The 15672-nt window shown below is 42.8% G+C and overlaps 1 protein-coding gene across 5 annotated transcripts in view; it reads right to left on the bottom strand.

Moving 5' to 3' along the window:
• usp54b (ubiquitin specific peptidase 54b) overlaps positions 1–14312 on the bottom strand; it is a 60154-nt gene extending 45842 nt beyond the window's left edge. For 2 of the 5 annotated variants that reach the window (XR_014801064.1, XM_084937390.1), the window contains exons 1-2: positions 14154–14310; positions 2183–2780 (exon numbers count right to left, since the gene is read on the bottom strand). Coding sequence is in view for 4 of the 5 variants with exons in the window: in XM_084937390.1 (XP_084793516.1) it covers positions 2183–2338 (156 nt within the window). In the remaining variant the exon portion in view is untranslated. Of the gene's footprint in view, positions 1–923; positions 1101–2182; positions 2781–13626; positions 13816–14153 lie in introns of those variants that run through there. The other 3 variants (XM_084937393.1, XM_084937391.1, XM_084937392.1) reach the window with 3 other exon arrangements.
• Between the last annotated feature and the right edge of the window lie 1360 nt (positions 14313–15672).

The following is a 15672-nucleotide window of genomic DNA, read 5'->3' as shown; positions in this document are numbered from 1 at the left end:
AAAAAAAAACACACTGATGCAGCTGCTGTCACACAGCAGCTCCACTGCAGCAGCAGCAGCAGCAGGAGGTTAACTTCTTTGCCCAAGGGGCCTTGAGGAGCAGGAGAGAGAGTATCTCACTTAGTATCGATGCACAATAGCAGTACGACACTATACAGAACAAAGAGCAAAGCTTTTTTTACAGCTAGCTGCTGAATGGACTGGTTGACAGTATTTTTTTTAATGTTAACAAGATCTTAAAAACGTGATTTATAAATATTCATGAAATAAATGAACATAAATGAATAAATAATATGTGATAATGGTTTGTTTCAGTGTAAAAAAAAAAAAAAGAATATTTTTGGATTTCAGGCAGAAAAAGTAGGGCTCTGTAAAAATAAAATGTTTCCCTATTAGAGATGTGGCATTTGTACATTTTTACATTAAAAAAAACTAAAATAATCTCTGCAAAAATAATGTTTGGTTGCAGGATAACTGCTGATGAAGCAAGTTCTAAAGCTGAAATCTGATGTCTAATTGTTAATCTCACCTGCCAACAGACAGTTAGTTAATACAAGCAAAAACGCCCACATGAGCACCCCCCTCCCCTCACACACACAGACACACACACACAGACACACACAGTAAAGTAGTGCCAACAGCAGCTCAGTTCTTTAACACTGCCTCAGTTTATCCTCACTCATCTGTGTCCTGCTAAAAACATCCTCTCCCCATTCTGTGTGTGCATGTGTGCGCACATGTGTGTGTGTCCTTGAAGTGGCCCACTTCCTTTGCTGCTGAAGCTGCACTGCATGCCTCTGTTGAGGCATTTTCTTTATTTCACAAAAAAACCCAAACTATATGTCCTTCACTTTGTCTTTTCATCTCTCTCCCTTCCCCCCTCCCTCTTTGCTCTTCACAAACATTCTGTTCTTTCTTCTTACCTTATTGGACTCTTTAATTCCTTTATACCTCTGAGCGGCATCCCCTTCGGTCTTCTCCTTGGTTTTTTCATACTGCATACTCCTCATCCCTTTCTTCTCTACTCCTCCTACAGCAACTTTTCCTCTTCACATCTATCCCTCTGCTCTCTCCGACTCTCCACAAGCTTCTGCCCCACCACCCCCTCCCTCTTCAGCTAACTTCTCTCTTTTCTTACTCTCTCTCTCTCCGTCGCTCTCTTTCAAGCCAGTACTCAAGAGGTATTTACTGTGTGTGTGTGTGTGTGTGTGTGTGTGTGTGTGTGTGTGTGTGTGTGTGTGTGTGTGTGTGTGTGTGTGTGCGTTCATGTGAGTGCAGGTATGTTTGTGCCAGCTGGAAGTCTTGAGAGGAGGGAAGCAATCTTTATGCGTGTGTATGTTGTGTGTGTGTGTGTGTGTGTGTGTGTGTGTGTGTGTGTGTGTGTGTGTGTGTGTGTGTGTGTGTGTGAGAGAGAGAGGAGATGCAGCAGCACAGCATAAGCATCCACATACTCAGACTGGATGCACTGAAGCCAGACGGTCAGCCGTGCCAAAACCAACCGAAACACGCAAACCCTCGTTAATATGGCACTAATCTCATCCCCGTCGCGCTTTAAGAGTAATTTACTGCAGTGCGAGGGTAGGCTTGTGACCACTGGCTTCATGAAAGTGTGTGTTAGCATTGTGCATTATGTCCTAAATGTGAAAATATAGACACAGATGTTGAAAAATGAGTTTTTATATAAGAAAGTAGTTGCTATTTATTGCCAATAGTACACAAACTTAAACTGAAACATTTTCACTGTAAAGGCTTTCAGAGAAACACAGATTTTGTCATAATTAATCACTGGAGAAATAATCACCTGTATTTTGTGCTTTTCTTACATAGAAGAGTGAGTTGTTAAGCAGTTAGAAAGTATTTGGATCTGTGTAATGTATTATTCTTTATCACTATAGATAAAAATGTAGTTTTTCTTATAGAGTCTACATATTTTAGAGGAAGGTAAATGGAACAGCAGACAAGTTAAAGTGACAGATAATCAAATAAAATCTGATTTTTTTTAACTTCTAAGAAAACCTACGAATTTAGAGCACTTGAACTAGTGTGACAATTACTCATGCAGGTGGATTAAGATCAGGTGCCATTGAATACTGCTTTAGTCGTAAGAATCTCCATGAAAAACATTTTATCCCCTAAAACTTTCTGCCCAGAAAATGCTTGTGCATGTGTTTATCTGACTGACCTGCAGGGCGCTGTTGAGGAAGCAGCTGTTCTGTCCCGGCTCGTTGCTCAAGCCTTTGCTGGGTGCGATAGAGGTCATGGTTCTCGGGGTCACCAGCCCCTGCACCCCACCTACCGCTCCACCGCCCGACGCAAAGTAGTTCCTCTTCCACGACATCACTACCTGGACGCCCCCGTTTCCACGACAAGGCGGAGAAGGGGCGGGGCAGCAGACCAAACAACGGCCTCTATGTCACTCCCATGAGAGAGAACGAGGGAGAATGAGAGAAAAGCAGAGGAGGACAAAATGGACGGAGGAAGAGGAGGGAGGTGGCGGCCGTAGATTGAAGAGACGCGGTGTGTCTTAGACGGGGATTTGGCACCCATACAACCCTGCCCCTCTCCAGACGTGTTTTTACTTTAAAATCTGTCCACTTGCATGAGCCAGCGGTTGGCTTTTTGTTTTTCTGTTTTTAGCTCCTCAGATTTAGCAGTTTGTGTTTAAAGACATGAGAACGTTTCCAAAGCGTCCTTTGGCAGATTCTGTCACATGGATTAGACAGCGTTGCTGCTCCCATGTGGGGACTCCGTCGATGCTTTCTTCTCCTCTTTTACTTTGCCTGCAAGACACAAAGACCAACCTGTTAGGACTCTGCACACACAACAACGAGCGACAAGAACCTTTAGCAGGTTTACCAACAGGTACAACTGTGGTACTAAATCCTGTTGACTCCATAGACAGAGTGATGTTCCTTTAGTACCAATGCAGCTGAACAAAAATGACGAGGACTTGTAAAGACTTAAACAATAAACTCTGTTCCAGGGTGTTAACCAGATAAATGAAAGTGAGACTGGTCTACTCCTCCTGAGAGTTTGTTTGGCAGATACAAGAATATCACTGATAACTATTCCCTCTATTGCCTTTATAGTTATTACAACACGCTAGCATGGAAACAACATGAACAAGTAATCACCACATTCGATCGCTCAAAGCAAAACTGCAGCTTAGTGCAACTTTAACCTAGATAGCAGCAACATTTGGTCCTAATCAGGATACTTTGGCACTTCGGCTCAGACTTTGAGACTAGATGTGGCCCAACAGTCACAACACACCAACCCAGTCTCATGGCATGGGAATAGTCCCATGTTTTGCCGCGATATCAGGTTGAACACACCTATTGTCTTGCACATGTTAAGTAGATCCTTTGGGTCACATTCGGGTTGCAGGTTGGGAACTCTGCAAGACATTTACAACCAATTTTTGCAAGGCCATATGATGTTGGAGGGTGAACTTGGTCTATAATTATGATTAAGTGGGTGGTTTGTGTCAAAGTATCATACACATGATTGCCAGGACTAGGTTTCCTAGCAGAACTCTGCGTGGTAACAAGATTATTAATGTCATTCCCTTCACATGTCAGTGGTATCAATGTAATGGCTGATCACTGTATACTTCTGAAATCTGTCTTGGCCTCTTTTATGGCATCAACACATAAAAAAGGCAAAATAAAATAATGAAATACATTTAAACAAGCAAATTTTAAAAAGGCGGTAAAGGCTGTTGCTTTGCCATCATGTAAACATCATACGAACACAATAATATGAGGGAGGGTAGCAGTGCATCAGTGATAGGACACAGGAAGAAATCTGTTATGTCATTTCATAATCAGTACTTAGGGACATTATCTGGAGCTTATGCTGGTTCAAGCATCAATATGCACGGCTTCTAAACATGCGTGTGTGAGATGATAAAAAAAAGGCAATCTGTGTGTTTGTTACTCTACAATATGTGTGCGTGGGTGTGTGTACATGAAGTTGCATAACACCACAGGGCAGTAGCTAACATATCCGCAGTGCCCCCTCCACCCTCCCTCCCTTCCTTCCTTCCTTCCCCTATAGCTTCCCCACTTTTGGCAATGCTCCCTCGCCTGATTGCTGGGTTGCGTTACTGCCACAGCACCCCCTTGGCGAGAGGCCAGAGGGCGCAGGGATGCTGCGGCGAGCAGGTGAGCAGCGTGGGCAGTTGCTATGGCGATGGCCACATGGGATGGGTAACAGTGGGGTGGGGTGATGGGGGGTGGGATAGAGCTTGGGGAGGGGACATCGTGACAAGGATGGCAAGTGAAATGCATCAGAGCGAATACAGAAGGAAACATTATGCAACTGTTAGGCAGCAACATTGTCAGTTCATCCACTTGTCACAGTCACAGAGTTCTACTGCAAACTCTATCTATCTATCTATCTATCTATCTATCTATCTCTTATATACGTTTATCCGTTAACAAACAAATCCAAATTGCCTGAGGATTTAAAAAGGGATTTGGTGTGCCATTTTTTTCTCTACAGCACAGCATTCTGAGCTTCTTTCTCAGCTTACAGTGTGCATATGTGTGTGTATGTGTGTGTGTGTGTGTGTCCCGCTGAGCCTGTGTAGTGTGTGATCACACATCCTCTCTCTGACTGCACCCTACAGCCCCACACAGCCGAGATCGCTCTGGCAAGCCTTCGCACAAGTGCTGTTTATGCGTGTGTGCATGTGTGTGTGTGCTCATGCGTTTGTGTGTCCCCACATCTTCGGCTAGTTACCATGGAAATAGGCCAAGCAGCAGGCACGCGGGGGAAAAGCCGAACCATGTGATTTTACAGAGAGACACACTGTGCTGCACCGGTTGAGATAGCGCACACACACTCACACACACACACACACTCACACATGGGGCTGGCAAGTGATGATGATGATGTGTATTGATGCTAGAGACTTCCTGGAAGCCAGAGCGAGTCAAGGCACAAGTCATTCAAATTCCCTGACCCCACACTGGCAGGCATAAGGAAACCAGGACCTGTGGATACAGCACAGACAGATGGAGGAGATTTTCCACGTGTGATGTTGAGGTGAGGACACTCTTTGTGCCATGCACCAAGACACTAACCTGTGACCTCATGTCCGCCTTATCAACTTGGTGGAAGTCAGCGCAACCTGGCTTTGAGCATGAGGCAGTTGTCACAAAGTGAGCAGTCACCTTTTCTCAGCAGTCAGTATTCATTTTCAGATATCCATCTCTGCCAGCTTCTGATACAAATAAGCAGCGTGGGCTGTAGTGCTCTACTAATAATTTAACTACATTTCTCAGTGGTGTTGTGGTAAGGTTGCAGATTTCTAAATTTAATAACTTTTCAGCGAAGCTTTTTCTTAAGTAGTGCATTAGCATCCATTTTACATTTACAAAGCATTTCAGAAGCTGAGGATCAGCAACGGGTTCTGCTGCAGTCTGAGAGAAAACTAAGGGCCAGATTTCCTAACACGCTGCAGAACCGCAAGTTGGGTTCTGGTGTGAAAAGTGGCAAGGCTGCATGTAAGAGGTGGGAAGATTTTTGTAACTGACCCTGTTGCATATGTATTTCTGGGAGTTCTTTTCTCAAGGCACAAAACTTAGAGAGGACAACATTTAACTGAAGAGTGTAAAATGATTTATTAAGATTTGCGACACGCAATTCTGCTAATTGCACCAATATTTAACGCCACAAAATGGCATATCTTATTTTTTGTGCTTCATATTGAGATGAATTGTCTGCAGTTGGGTTTAGAAAACAGTAGCTTTTATAAATTACCCATAAAAGTAACCCCACCTATGAGTGCTATTTGGGAATCACACTCACACGCTATTTTGCCTTGTTTAGTAAATCTCTCCCTAAAGGAGGATTCGGATGTATGAGTTGCTTCAACATTTTCTAGTGCATGTGCCTGACATTTAGCTGATATTGTTGTTCACTGACCTGTTGTACGCAGGAACATCATTACAGCATTAGCAGTTGGCATGACCTAAGCCAGCTGCCTGTGTCTTACAGGGTGATTACTCGCCACAATGATCAACTTCTACTTCATTCTGATGTCTAACAACAATCTGCAAAAGCCAGTTTCTCACCACAGTCATTTCCACAGGATTGCAGAGAGAAAAGGCAAGTACACCCTTACTGCTTCCATAGAAAGATGCTGGTGTTAATAATAGCGGTGCTGATCTTTAGCAAGTGTGACGACCTAGGGCTGTGCGATATGACCAAAATCTCATATCCCGATATAAGAATTCTATCGTCCGGATAACGATATAAATCACAAAAACATTTTCTGTAAATTCTGTGAATCTCGGGCAGCTCGTCTTGCGGGAAGTGTTTCCAGCTGCGCGTCATGTAGCTGGAGTCCAGTGTTTTAACCGATGCATGAAACTATACATTTTTAGACATAAGTTGTAACGGCCGCCGTTTTCTTTGTGAGTATTTATTACACGGCGTGCTGCGGGGAAAAGCCTGTTCTAACGTTTGAGTCTAAGGTTTATTTTTTAGCACCTGGCAGCTCTTTTTTAATTCTCATCCGTAAATAATCTGCTCTTTCACGTGATTCAGTTTATTTTGAAAAGTCTCAACAGGATCTTGAGCTTTATTGTGAAAGGTTTATGTGGAAAATAAACAAGCGGACACGCGATGCTGTTACCGTGGTTGTTGCTAACCACAACGCATAAAAACAGGCGCTTCTCCATCTGTAGTGTGGTTATATTAAATATAAGAGAAAGAGAGAACTTTAAGAAATTAATATAGCCACTACAGTGACCATCAAAACGATGAAAAAATATTGCTGTAAACAGTTTATTTTGCGACACCACGAAACAAACGATAGCGTAAAATGAAACGATAGACGTTTTTATATCGTCATCCGATATATATCGTTATATCGAAAACTCTGGTTTTGTCTTTCCAGAAGACATTGTTATTGAAGTTTTGCGGCTTGTATGACGACCTCTATAAAAGCTGAAGTTTTGGCAGTTTGCAGGTCTGGAGCATAAAGGTGTGTGTTAACACAAAGGTATGGGGCAAAGACATCAGTAATGAGCTTAAAGAACTAAGTGCTGCTACCTATCAATGTGGGAAGCGTCGTAAGGCCATTAGAAAACAATTTAAAGTCCACCATTCTCCTTAAAGTTTATCCACAACTGGAAGCCATTCAAGACAGTTGGCAGGAGTGGACCCCGAAGTCTGACTGTGCAATTCTCAGAGAATCTGCAAAATAACAGGTTTCCAGGAAAAAACATCTTTTCTCTAAAAAGAATATGGCAGAACAACTTTGGTTTGCAAAGATGTATCTGAACAAGCCGCAAAACTTCAAGAACAATGTCTTCTGGAAAGACAAAACCAGAGTTAATATCTTTGGCCATAATGCACAGCACCGTGTTTGGTAAAAACCAAACACAGAATATCAGTACGAAAATGTCAAAGCACCTGTCATGCACAGAGGCAGAGGGGTGATGAGTCGCACTTGCTTTGTAGCCACTGAACCCGGATGCCTCACTATCATCAAGTCGACCATGAATTTCTCTGCATGCCAAAGATTCAGAGTGGCTAAAAAGAAAAGTATCAAGGTGTTGCAATGGCAAATGTGATTAAAATAAACTTAAGAGAGCTGAGCTTAAACAAATGCCTTCAAAGCACACAATGATGTAAGAGAGCAATTACTCTTGCAATTATTGTACTAGATCTTTTCTCTGTGTAGCTACTTGAATGATATTCATCATCCATTCAATTAAAGGGACAGTTCACTCCTATTTTTGAGCACTGCAAGGAAAGGGCCATCTGCTCCCATCATATACACGAGAAGGCATTCATTTCTATCTCAAAAACTGGGTAACTCACACCAAAACAATCAAGGTGAATAAAAGCACTTTTGATGAATGAAAAAATGGATTTAAAAGCAGTTTAACTCTATTTAAATCTTCTGTTCTGTTCAACTAGTATCAACGCTGTTGATGAATGACACCTGAACGCACACAGCTGTCCACTGTCCCATGTAGACCTGTGTAGTGGCTCCATCAATGCCAGCCTCCATTATACTAGCACTAGAACTAATAAACTATTACCACTACTGCCACTAGTGCTGTTAATAATACATTGCTTTCAGTAATAATATTTTTGATGTCCCTTTCTCTTGAATTGTCTCATCTTCTTCTGTCCTTTATCTATCTTTTACTCTTCTTCCTGTTTTTCAGCTTTACTTGAGCTCATCAAGTGATACGCAGGAGGTTTGCAGAAGTTTATCCAAGGACAGAATCTGACGGATGGATGGATGCCTGTTTGGTCCCCGGTGCACTGTGGAGCCTCGTCTTTGATCCATATTGCGGCGATAAATGTTAACATTCGGTGAAAAACATTCCTCTACGTTCATCTGCTATTCTGTCGCTCTATCACGTCAACATTTGACACTGTATGGCAAATACAGCAAGCTTTTATTGAATTTTCTCTTCTAATCTCAGTCCTGTTCTAAGACTTCTTTCCATCTTTCTTTGCTTTGGGAAAAAAAGTCATTGTGGTCATTTTGTTCCACAGCTTCACTGTGGTCTGTATTATAGTCGTTGGGTTTCATTCAAAGTATGTGAGCCATGATGTATCGACCAGGAAAAACTGAATGGACATATCAAAACTTCTATGTCCCTCCTCCCTATTCAGCTAAGGTTTTTTTTTTTTTACACTCACTTGGGCTTCATTAGTTTTCCAATTAGGAATAAAAATTATTTTATTATTGAGAAGGTCGGGATGGTAATTTTAGTAAAACTGTGGACCCCAAGCCTTTTTAACCTCACATGTGATGAGGTGAGAATCGTCCTTAGAGTCATTTTTTTTTTGTATGTTTAATCTTTATAGAATTCATGCAAGAAAAAACAATCAAACCAAGTAAAATTACATTAAAAAACAAGCAGTTTATGAAGCAGAAATGCAGTGTGCTCCCTTTTGTTTATACCGACAACCTCCAGAGAAATCAGATAACAACAGAAAATGTTATAATATGGCCAAAATATTAAATATATTAATATTTAACATTAAAAGTCGTGATATTGTTCTGCATCACATTCAAAAACCCTGGGTATTGCTACACTGCTATTATCGCCACTCTTCAGATTTGCAGCCACTTCAGTGACGTCTGTATCTGTTGGGTGATGACGTCTGGCCCACAGCTCTCTCAGAAGTGTTGGGATTGTGCACAGAGCCAGTTTGGCTCTTCCACACCCAAGTAGGAAAACTATTAATAGAGCTCACTTTGTGAACAGGGCTATTGTCGTGTTCAAACCAGGCGGTGTCTTTCCCAAACTGTTGCCAAAAACTTGGAAGCAATAAGCGCACTACAATCTGAGCAAATTATACATCAGTAGCTCTTCTGAAGCTTGTGATCGCATTTTACACAGATGGAGTGGCCAAGCTTTAAGTCAGCAAGATTTCGAGTCCTTAAAATGTGTTTAAAATGCTTGGAAATCTGAACATTTGCAATTTTGTCAGAACTGAAAGAGCTCCATCTGCAGAGTAAGACTGAGTGATACGTTTAAAGGATGCAGAACAACAACATCCATCCATTTTCTTCCACTTATCCAATTTGGAGCCATGGGGGCTGGGGCCTTTCACAAATGTCATAGAGCAAGAAGGTACACCCTGGACAGGTCACCAGTCTGTCCCAGGGCTAATACAGAAAGACAGCTTGTATTCCTCTCTACAGCCAATGTAGACTCAACAAATAATCTAACAGAGAGAACCCACGCACCTCTAAAACAGTTTTAGACCTAAAAATCGAATATTTTTAGGTCTAAAACTGTCTACCATGGCTGACTCCTCTGATTACAAAAATATAATGAAGCAGGGGAAGCTTGTTGGCAAGACTACCTTTGTGTTTGACAAGTCTCTACTAAATGAGCCTGCAGTGACTCTCAGTTTCACAGAAACATCCTATCTCAGTTTTAAAATACCAAGATGGCAATGACAAAAGTGTTCGGTTTAGGCCTTCACAACGAAACTTCACTAACCAACAGATGATGTCACAGTGTCTTTGTCTTTTAAATACAGTATATGGTTACATTCACATGAATGACAAGTCCCAAGTGGAACTGATGGTGAATATTGGTATTTATTTATGTTGAACGCAGAGGAAGCGATTCATGACAACCAGAGATCACAGAAAGTCAGCGGTATCTGGCGTCATCAAGCAACGGTTGGATCCTAAGATATGCTTGTTTTCCAGTACCACGATTGTGTCATTTTGATGAGAGCCTATGAAGAGGGCTTTTCAACCTACGCAAGCATGCTCCTGTGAAGTCCTCCAAAAACCCAACAGCATGTAGCTCAGCTATGCGTAGATCGAATGCTGGTTGGTTGGCAAGTGGGCCAAAGAGGTTCAGGGAGTGCCAGGACACTTTTCACTGTTTTTATCGCTCAGTCCCACTTTAGCTAGTTTACTGTTAGAACTTTGCTCTTCTGCAGCTGGCTGACAGACCAGCAACAACACAACCAAGAGTAGCCCACAAACAGGCTGTTCATACCTCGCCCACGGTCTGCACTGCCAACGGTCAACAATGTTCACCCCATAACTGCAAATGTATCGTACAGTTGCCGGTTTGCATAAGCAAACCACCGACTGATATGGCAGGATGGTAAATATTGTTAGATGATTACCTAGGCAACCAGAAACTGTCTCATTTTATCATGTTTTTTCCCTTTAAGTTGTATTTCCCATCTTAAAAACTGACTGGGAGGGTATTACTTGACACTATTTGCTGTCTCTCTCTCTATCCCTCTCTGCTGTGGGTTAGTATGGCTTGGTGACAGTGACACTGGTGTCAAGCAAGCTGAACAAAGAGCTGATACTGTCCCCAAGGACAATAGCCTGCCTCTCACGCTGTCTTCTTCCCTCTGAAGCAAACCTACAGGCGAGAAGTATATTTAAATATTGCTGTAAAAGAAAGACTCGATCTTTCAGAAACTGCACGCTGCCTTTGTTTTTCCTTTGGCTGCACTTTCTTCACTCCTTTCCATTCACTTCATTCCTGTTCTCTGCTTCTCACTTTCTTCCACTGACCTCTATTTTCCATTTTCATTCACTCTCTCCACTTCTCTCCCACCATTCATCTCTGTCTCTTTCCTTTCAGTTTCCAAAAAAACCCCACATGCATGTTCTCACATACACGCGCACACATACACACACACACACACACACACACACAGTGGTTTCCCTGTAATTGGGTTATGTGTAACTTCAAATAGCCCCGGCTGACAATAGGGAGAGCCCAGAGTTCATCCTCCCCTCCGTGCTTCTCCTTCTCACCCCTCTTTCCCGCTCTAAACTTATATTTGTGTGTTTCATGTGTATGTGTGTGTGTATGTGTGTATGAACATACTGTATGAGCACGTGTCGCTGCATGTGTGAGCATATTACCGAGACGTGGGTCTTTTTTTTAAAAAGCTTCAAGGTTATTTTCCTGATCACACTCTGCAACATTAAAGTTTACATGTAAAATAATACATGTAATTGCATGCACCCGCACAAAAACACACACACGACCCATTATAGCTGTGCACATGAGCTCACCCAATCCTATTAGTAGAAAATAAGAAGAGTGGTGAATATTTGCTTAATATTTAGGCTATTACATAACCATCAATATTTACAATGCATTCTGGGAATCATGTGCGATTTTTGCGGTTTTGGTGAGAGAGAGAAAAGAGAATGAGAAACGGCATTCAGGGTTGATGGAGGACAGGAATGGAAAGGAAAGGAAGAAGACAAAAAAGAAAAGGAAGCAATGTAAGTAAATGAAAAGAAAGGAGAGAAAAGATAAGGAAATCAAAGAAAGGAAAGGAGATAAAGAAGAAAATTAGAAAAAGAAAAGAAAGGGGAGGAAAGGTAAGAAAATCAAAAAAGGAAAGCAAAGGAGAAAAATTAAGAAGTTAAAGAAAAGAAAGCAAAGGACATTAATGAAAAGGAAGGAGAGGAATGAAATGAAGCAAATGGAAAAGAAAAGAAATGAATAGGAAGTCAAAAAAGAAAAGAAAACAAAGGAACTAAATGAAAAACAATGATAGAAAAGGAAACCAAAAGAAGGAAAGGAAAAAAGGAAAGGAAAGGAAAGATGAGATCATAAAAGACAAGGCAGAGATTGAAGAAGAGAAAAAGAAAAATAGAAAAGGGCACTGCAGACTTGGAGAAAAAGTGGCAAAAGAAGGGAAAAGAAAGAGAGGAGAGGGATAAGTGGGACATTACGCTGAACAAACAACTATGGGGAAAATGAGAGAAAGAACACTCCAGTGGATGGTAAAGGTCATGGGAGACATGCAATATAAGCGTGTCGTGTCTTTACTCTCCTCCTTCATCTTCTCTTTAATCTCCTCTTCCTTATACCTCAATCCTCTTATAATCGCATGCATGTTGATCCAACTCCAACCACAGAGGCAGAAACACTTTAACTGAAACGCCAACAGCACACAGGCCTATGCTCTGTAAAGCCCAGAGAGCCTAGTGTTAATAAAGGCAACCTAAAAACAGACCCAAAACTCAAAGTTAAATACAAGCATGAAAGAAAACCTTTAGCCTTAGCTCTGAGGATGTTCATATCACATGTCAAGCTGCTCAGTCACATAAATCACCCTGATTAGTTTGAGTACTTAAATAATGCCAAAGCAAAGTAAATTCTCTCAGAGGGGAAGCCAGCATGTCTCTCTGGCTTTGTGTTCGGGGGCAATAAAGACAAAACAGTCAGAGTTATCTTTCGCTGCATCCCTGCCGCTTGGAGTGTGTCACAGCAAACAACATCAAAGCAATCAGGTCATAAAAACACAGAAAAATCAGTGCATATAAGGATACGGCTTTGAGATGGTGTTTTTAAACTGAAATAGTGAGAGTGGCCATGAGTAGACAGCAAATAAGCAGGGACGACATTAATACATACACCCTTATGTTTATATTAACCTTAACTTCAACTAAATTTGGAGCCTTGCAGAGCTTTTCATCTCCAGAAAACAAAAACTGATGAGAAAGACCAACTTAAATGTCAAGGCGACATTTCAGCTCAGTTTGGAGGGTGACGGTGGGCTTCTGAGTGCAAGAGAGAGAGAGACAAAAAAGAGAGAGAGTGGGATCTGAACTCCTCATGTGGAGGCTTCATCCTGTTCAACCAATGCTCATCTCTGCAAGGTTAGCAGGTTTCGGGTCAAAGCATAAAAGTTGGGACTTCAGGAGTCACCGGAATGCAAAACAGACACACAAAAAACAAGTCTGCGTGCTCCTGCGTGATGACAAGCCTATAGGAAAACAAGGAGAACTGCCAGCAGCCTATACCCTATTTCCCCCTTTTTTTCTAAGGTATTCACGTGTGTGCGTGCGCGAGGCACGCGGCAGAAGGCTGTGTCACCGTCACTATAATGTGACGGTGCTGAGGGCCGGCGCTGATGCGGGCCAAAGTCATCAATCACGCAGATCGAAGCCGCAACATTAAATCACTACAGACCCCCACCCCGAGCGATGACAGCGGAGCGTGAATCCGTCCCGGTAAAAAGCCGCGGTCTCTCGGTCATCCATCTATCAACAAGTACACGAAAAACACTGCCAACGCCAAAACATGCTCTGGCGCACAGGAGCCACGCGCTCAGTAGTGGCATGTAGCTTACCTGAGTGGACTTAGTGGGACGACCTGAGCAATAACACCTGTAACTCTGGAGAAACGAACCCGGGGCTGGTTTGATGGGGAAGGCTAATTAAAGCTGTGAGTGCCGTGCAGCACGAGGGAGAGCAGCTGCGCAGAGAGAATTACTGACCCGAGACCACCTGATAAAATAATAAAACTGACACGAGACAGAGCAACAGAGCGAGCTCCGATCCCGCCCCTGCTGCTGCTCCTGATGATGATGATGATAATGATGATGATGATGAAAGTAGTGATGATAATCATGGAGATTATGGTGATGGGGAAGAAAAAGATAGCCATCCTCTGAGACTGTCACAAGAGCGCATCTGGTGGTGGTGGGGGGGTGGGGGGTGATCACATCTGGCCGACACGCTGACTGCCTCCTCTCAAAATATCAAAAGAGAGACGCACGCACACCTACTCTGTCCGGTGCGGTCACATGCGTTTCGACCCGGTCTTTGTAGCGGTTTTGCAGCCCGTGCGGTGCGCAGTGTGCAGGTTTTTACTCACCCCGGCTGCTGTCGCCGCCAGTCTCCGTCCGATCGCGTGTCCTACCGTGTGACTTAACGGGAGAGAGGGCGAGCCGTGGGCGCATCCAGCCCCCATCAGCGCCATCCAGCGCTGCGGTCGCGGCACACCGCTCTCGCGATACCATGCCATCTCCTCCAGCTCTCTCCGCTAAAATATGTGACGTAGCGCTTTTAATACGCTGTTTGCTCAGCCCGATGCCGCCGCCTTCTGGGCACGAGGCGCGTGGAGCGCGAGGATGGTGATGATGTCATCCCACGGCTCACCTTCTGCCCTTACCTGTTTTTGATCTCCCTGTTTTTCTCTCGTATCTGACCCGCTGGCAGCAACACGCAGAGGACATCTGTTTAGTTTTTGTAGCTGGAGACGTGCCAGCACCAGTTTAGAGTCACTAACAGGGACTGCTGGTGGAGCAGGTGAGAGGTCACGTGGACACCGTTTAGTTTGACACTGGGAGGTGCGCGTGAGAAAATAAAACGGTTTGAAGTCTTTCGAGAACATGTATGAATAGAGATGTGTTTTACTCGTGTTTGGCATCTTTATCTTGAGGGTCAATCGAATTTGCCCGCCAATAGCTATCCATCCTCTGCGCATATCCAGACCATCTCAGTCTTGCCTCTCTGACTTTGTATCCTAACCACTCAACCCTGACCTGTCGGTGTGATGTACTAATTTCTAATCCTGACCACTGAGGTCACTCCAAATGAAAATATTAAGTAGCTGTAGTGTGTTTTAATACTATTGTAAAAGGTATTGGAATATTAGGCTACATGTCAGAGAAAGGTGGAGTTAAATATTTCTGGGGATTTGCCTTTTGTTGAGTTAGATATAACTCCCATGCTCCTTTTCCCAGTAGCCATATGTTGTTTTTACAATTTTACACATTTTCTACCGATGAAATCATTCCTGTTATAATTCTTATAAGTGTTGCACAGTTACACAGTTAAGTGTCCTGAACCTTGCTGCACAACATGGCATCATTTATAACCTAATCAAATCTACAACGCCTGTCCCTAGTTGCGCTTTTAATATACCTAAAATAATATGATCCTAATCTTGTGTACAGTGATTTCAGTTTGCATATTTTGCAGGCTGGGTGTTTCTTTTAAGCTACATGCATCAAAGCTTCTCATTACTGAAATTACTGAATTATGCTACTTTACATTTTTACTGTTGTAGCACGCCCATAGCTATTGGTCAATTATGCAAAATCATCCATAACCACTTAAACAGTTATGGGTTGCAGGCTGATGGAGCCTGCACCAGCTGCCCTGGGACAGAAGGGGTACACATTCAACAGGTCACCATTCTATGCAGGGCCAACAGAGAAAGACAACCATTAATGGTCAAATCAAATTCTCATCTACAGGAAGTTTAGAATCAACAATTAACTTAACATGTTTCTGGACTGTGGGAGGAAGCCGGAGCACTGAGACAGAACCCATGCAGGCACGGAAATAACATGCCAACTCTGTACAGAAAGGCCTCCCTGTATAAAATG

This window comes from Perissodus microlepis, chromosome 8 (assembly GCF_051167445.1).
Source record: "Perissodus microlepis isolate ML-2025 ecotype Zambia chromosome 8, ASM5116744v1, whole genome shotgun sequence".
NCBI lineage: Eukaryota > Metazoa > Chordata > Actinopteri > Cichliformes > Cichlidae > Perissodus > Perissodus microlepis.
This window is presented reverse-complemented; position numbering and strand designations above follow the sequence as displayed.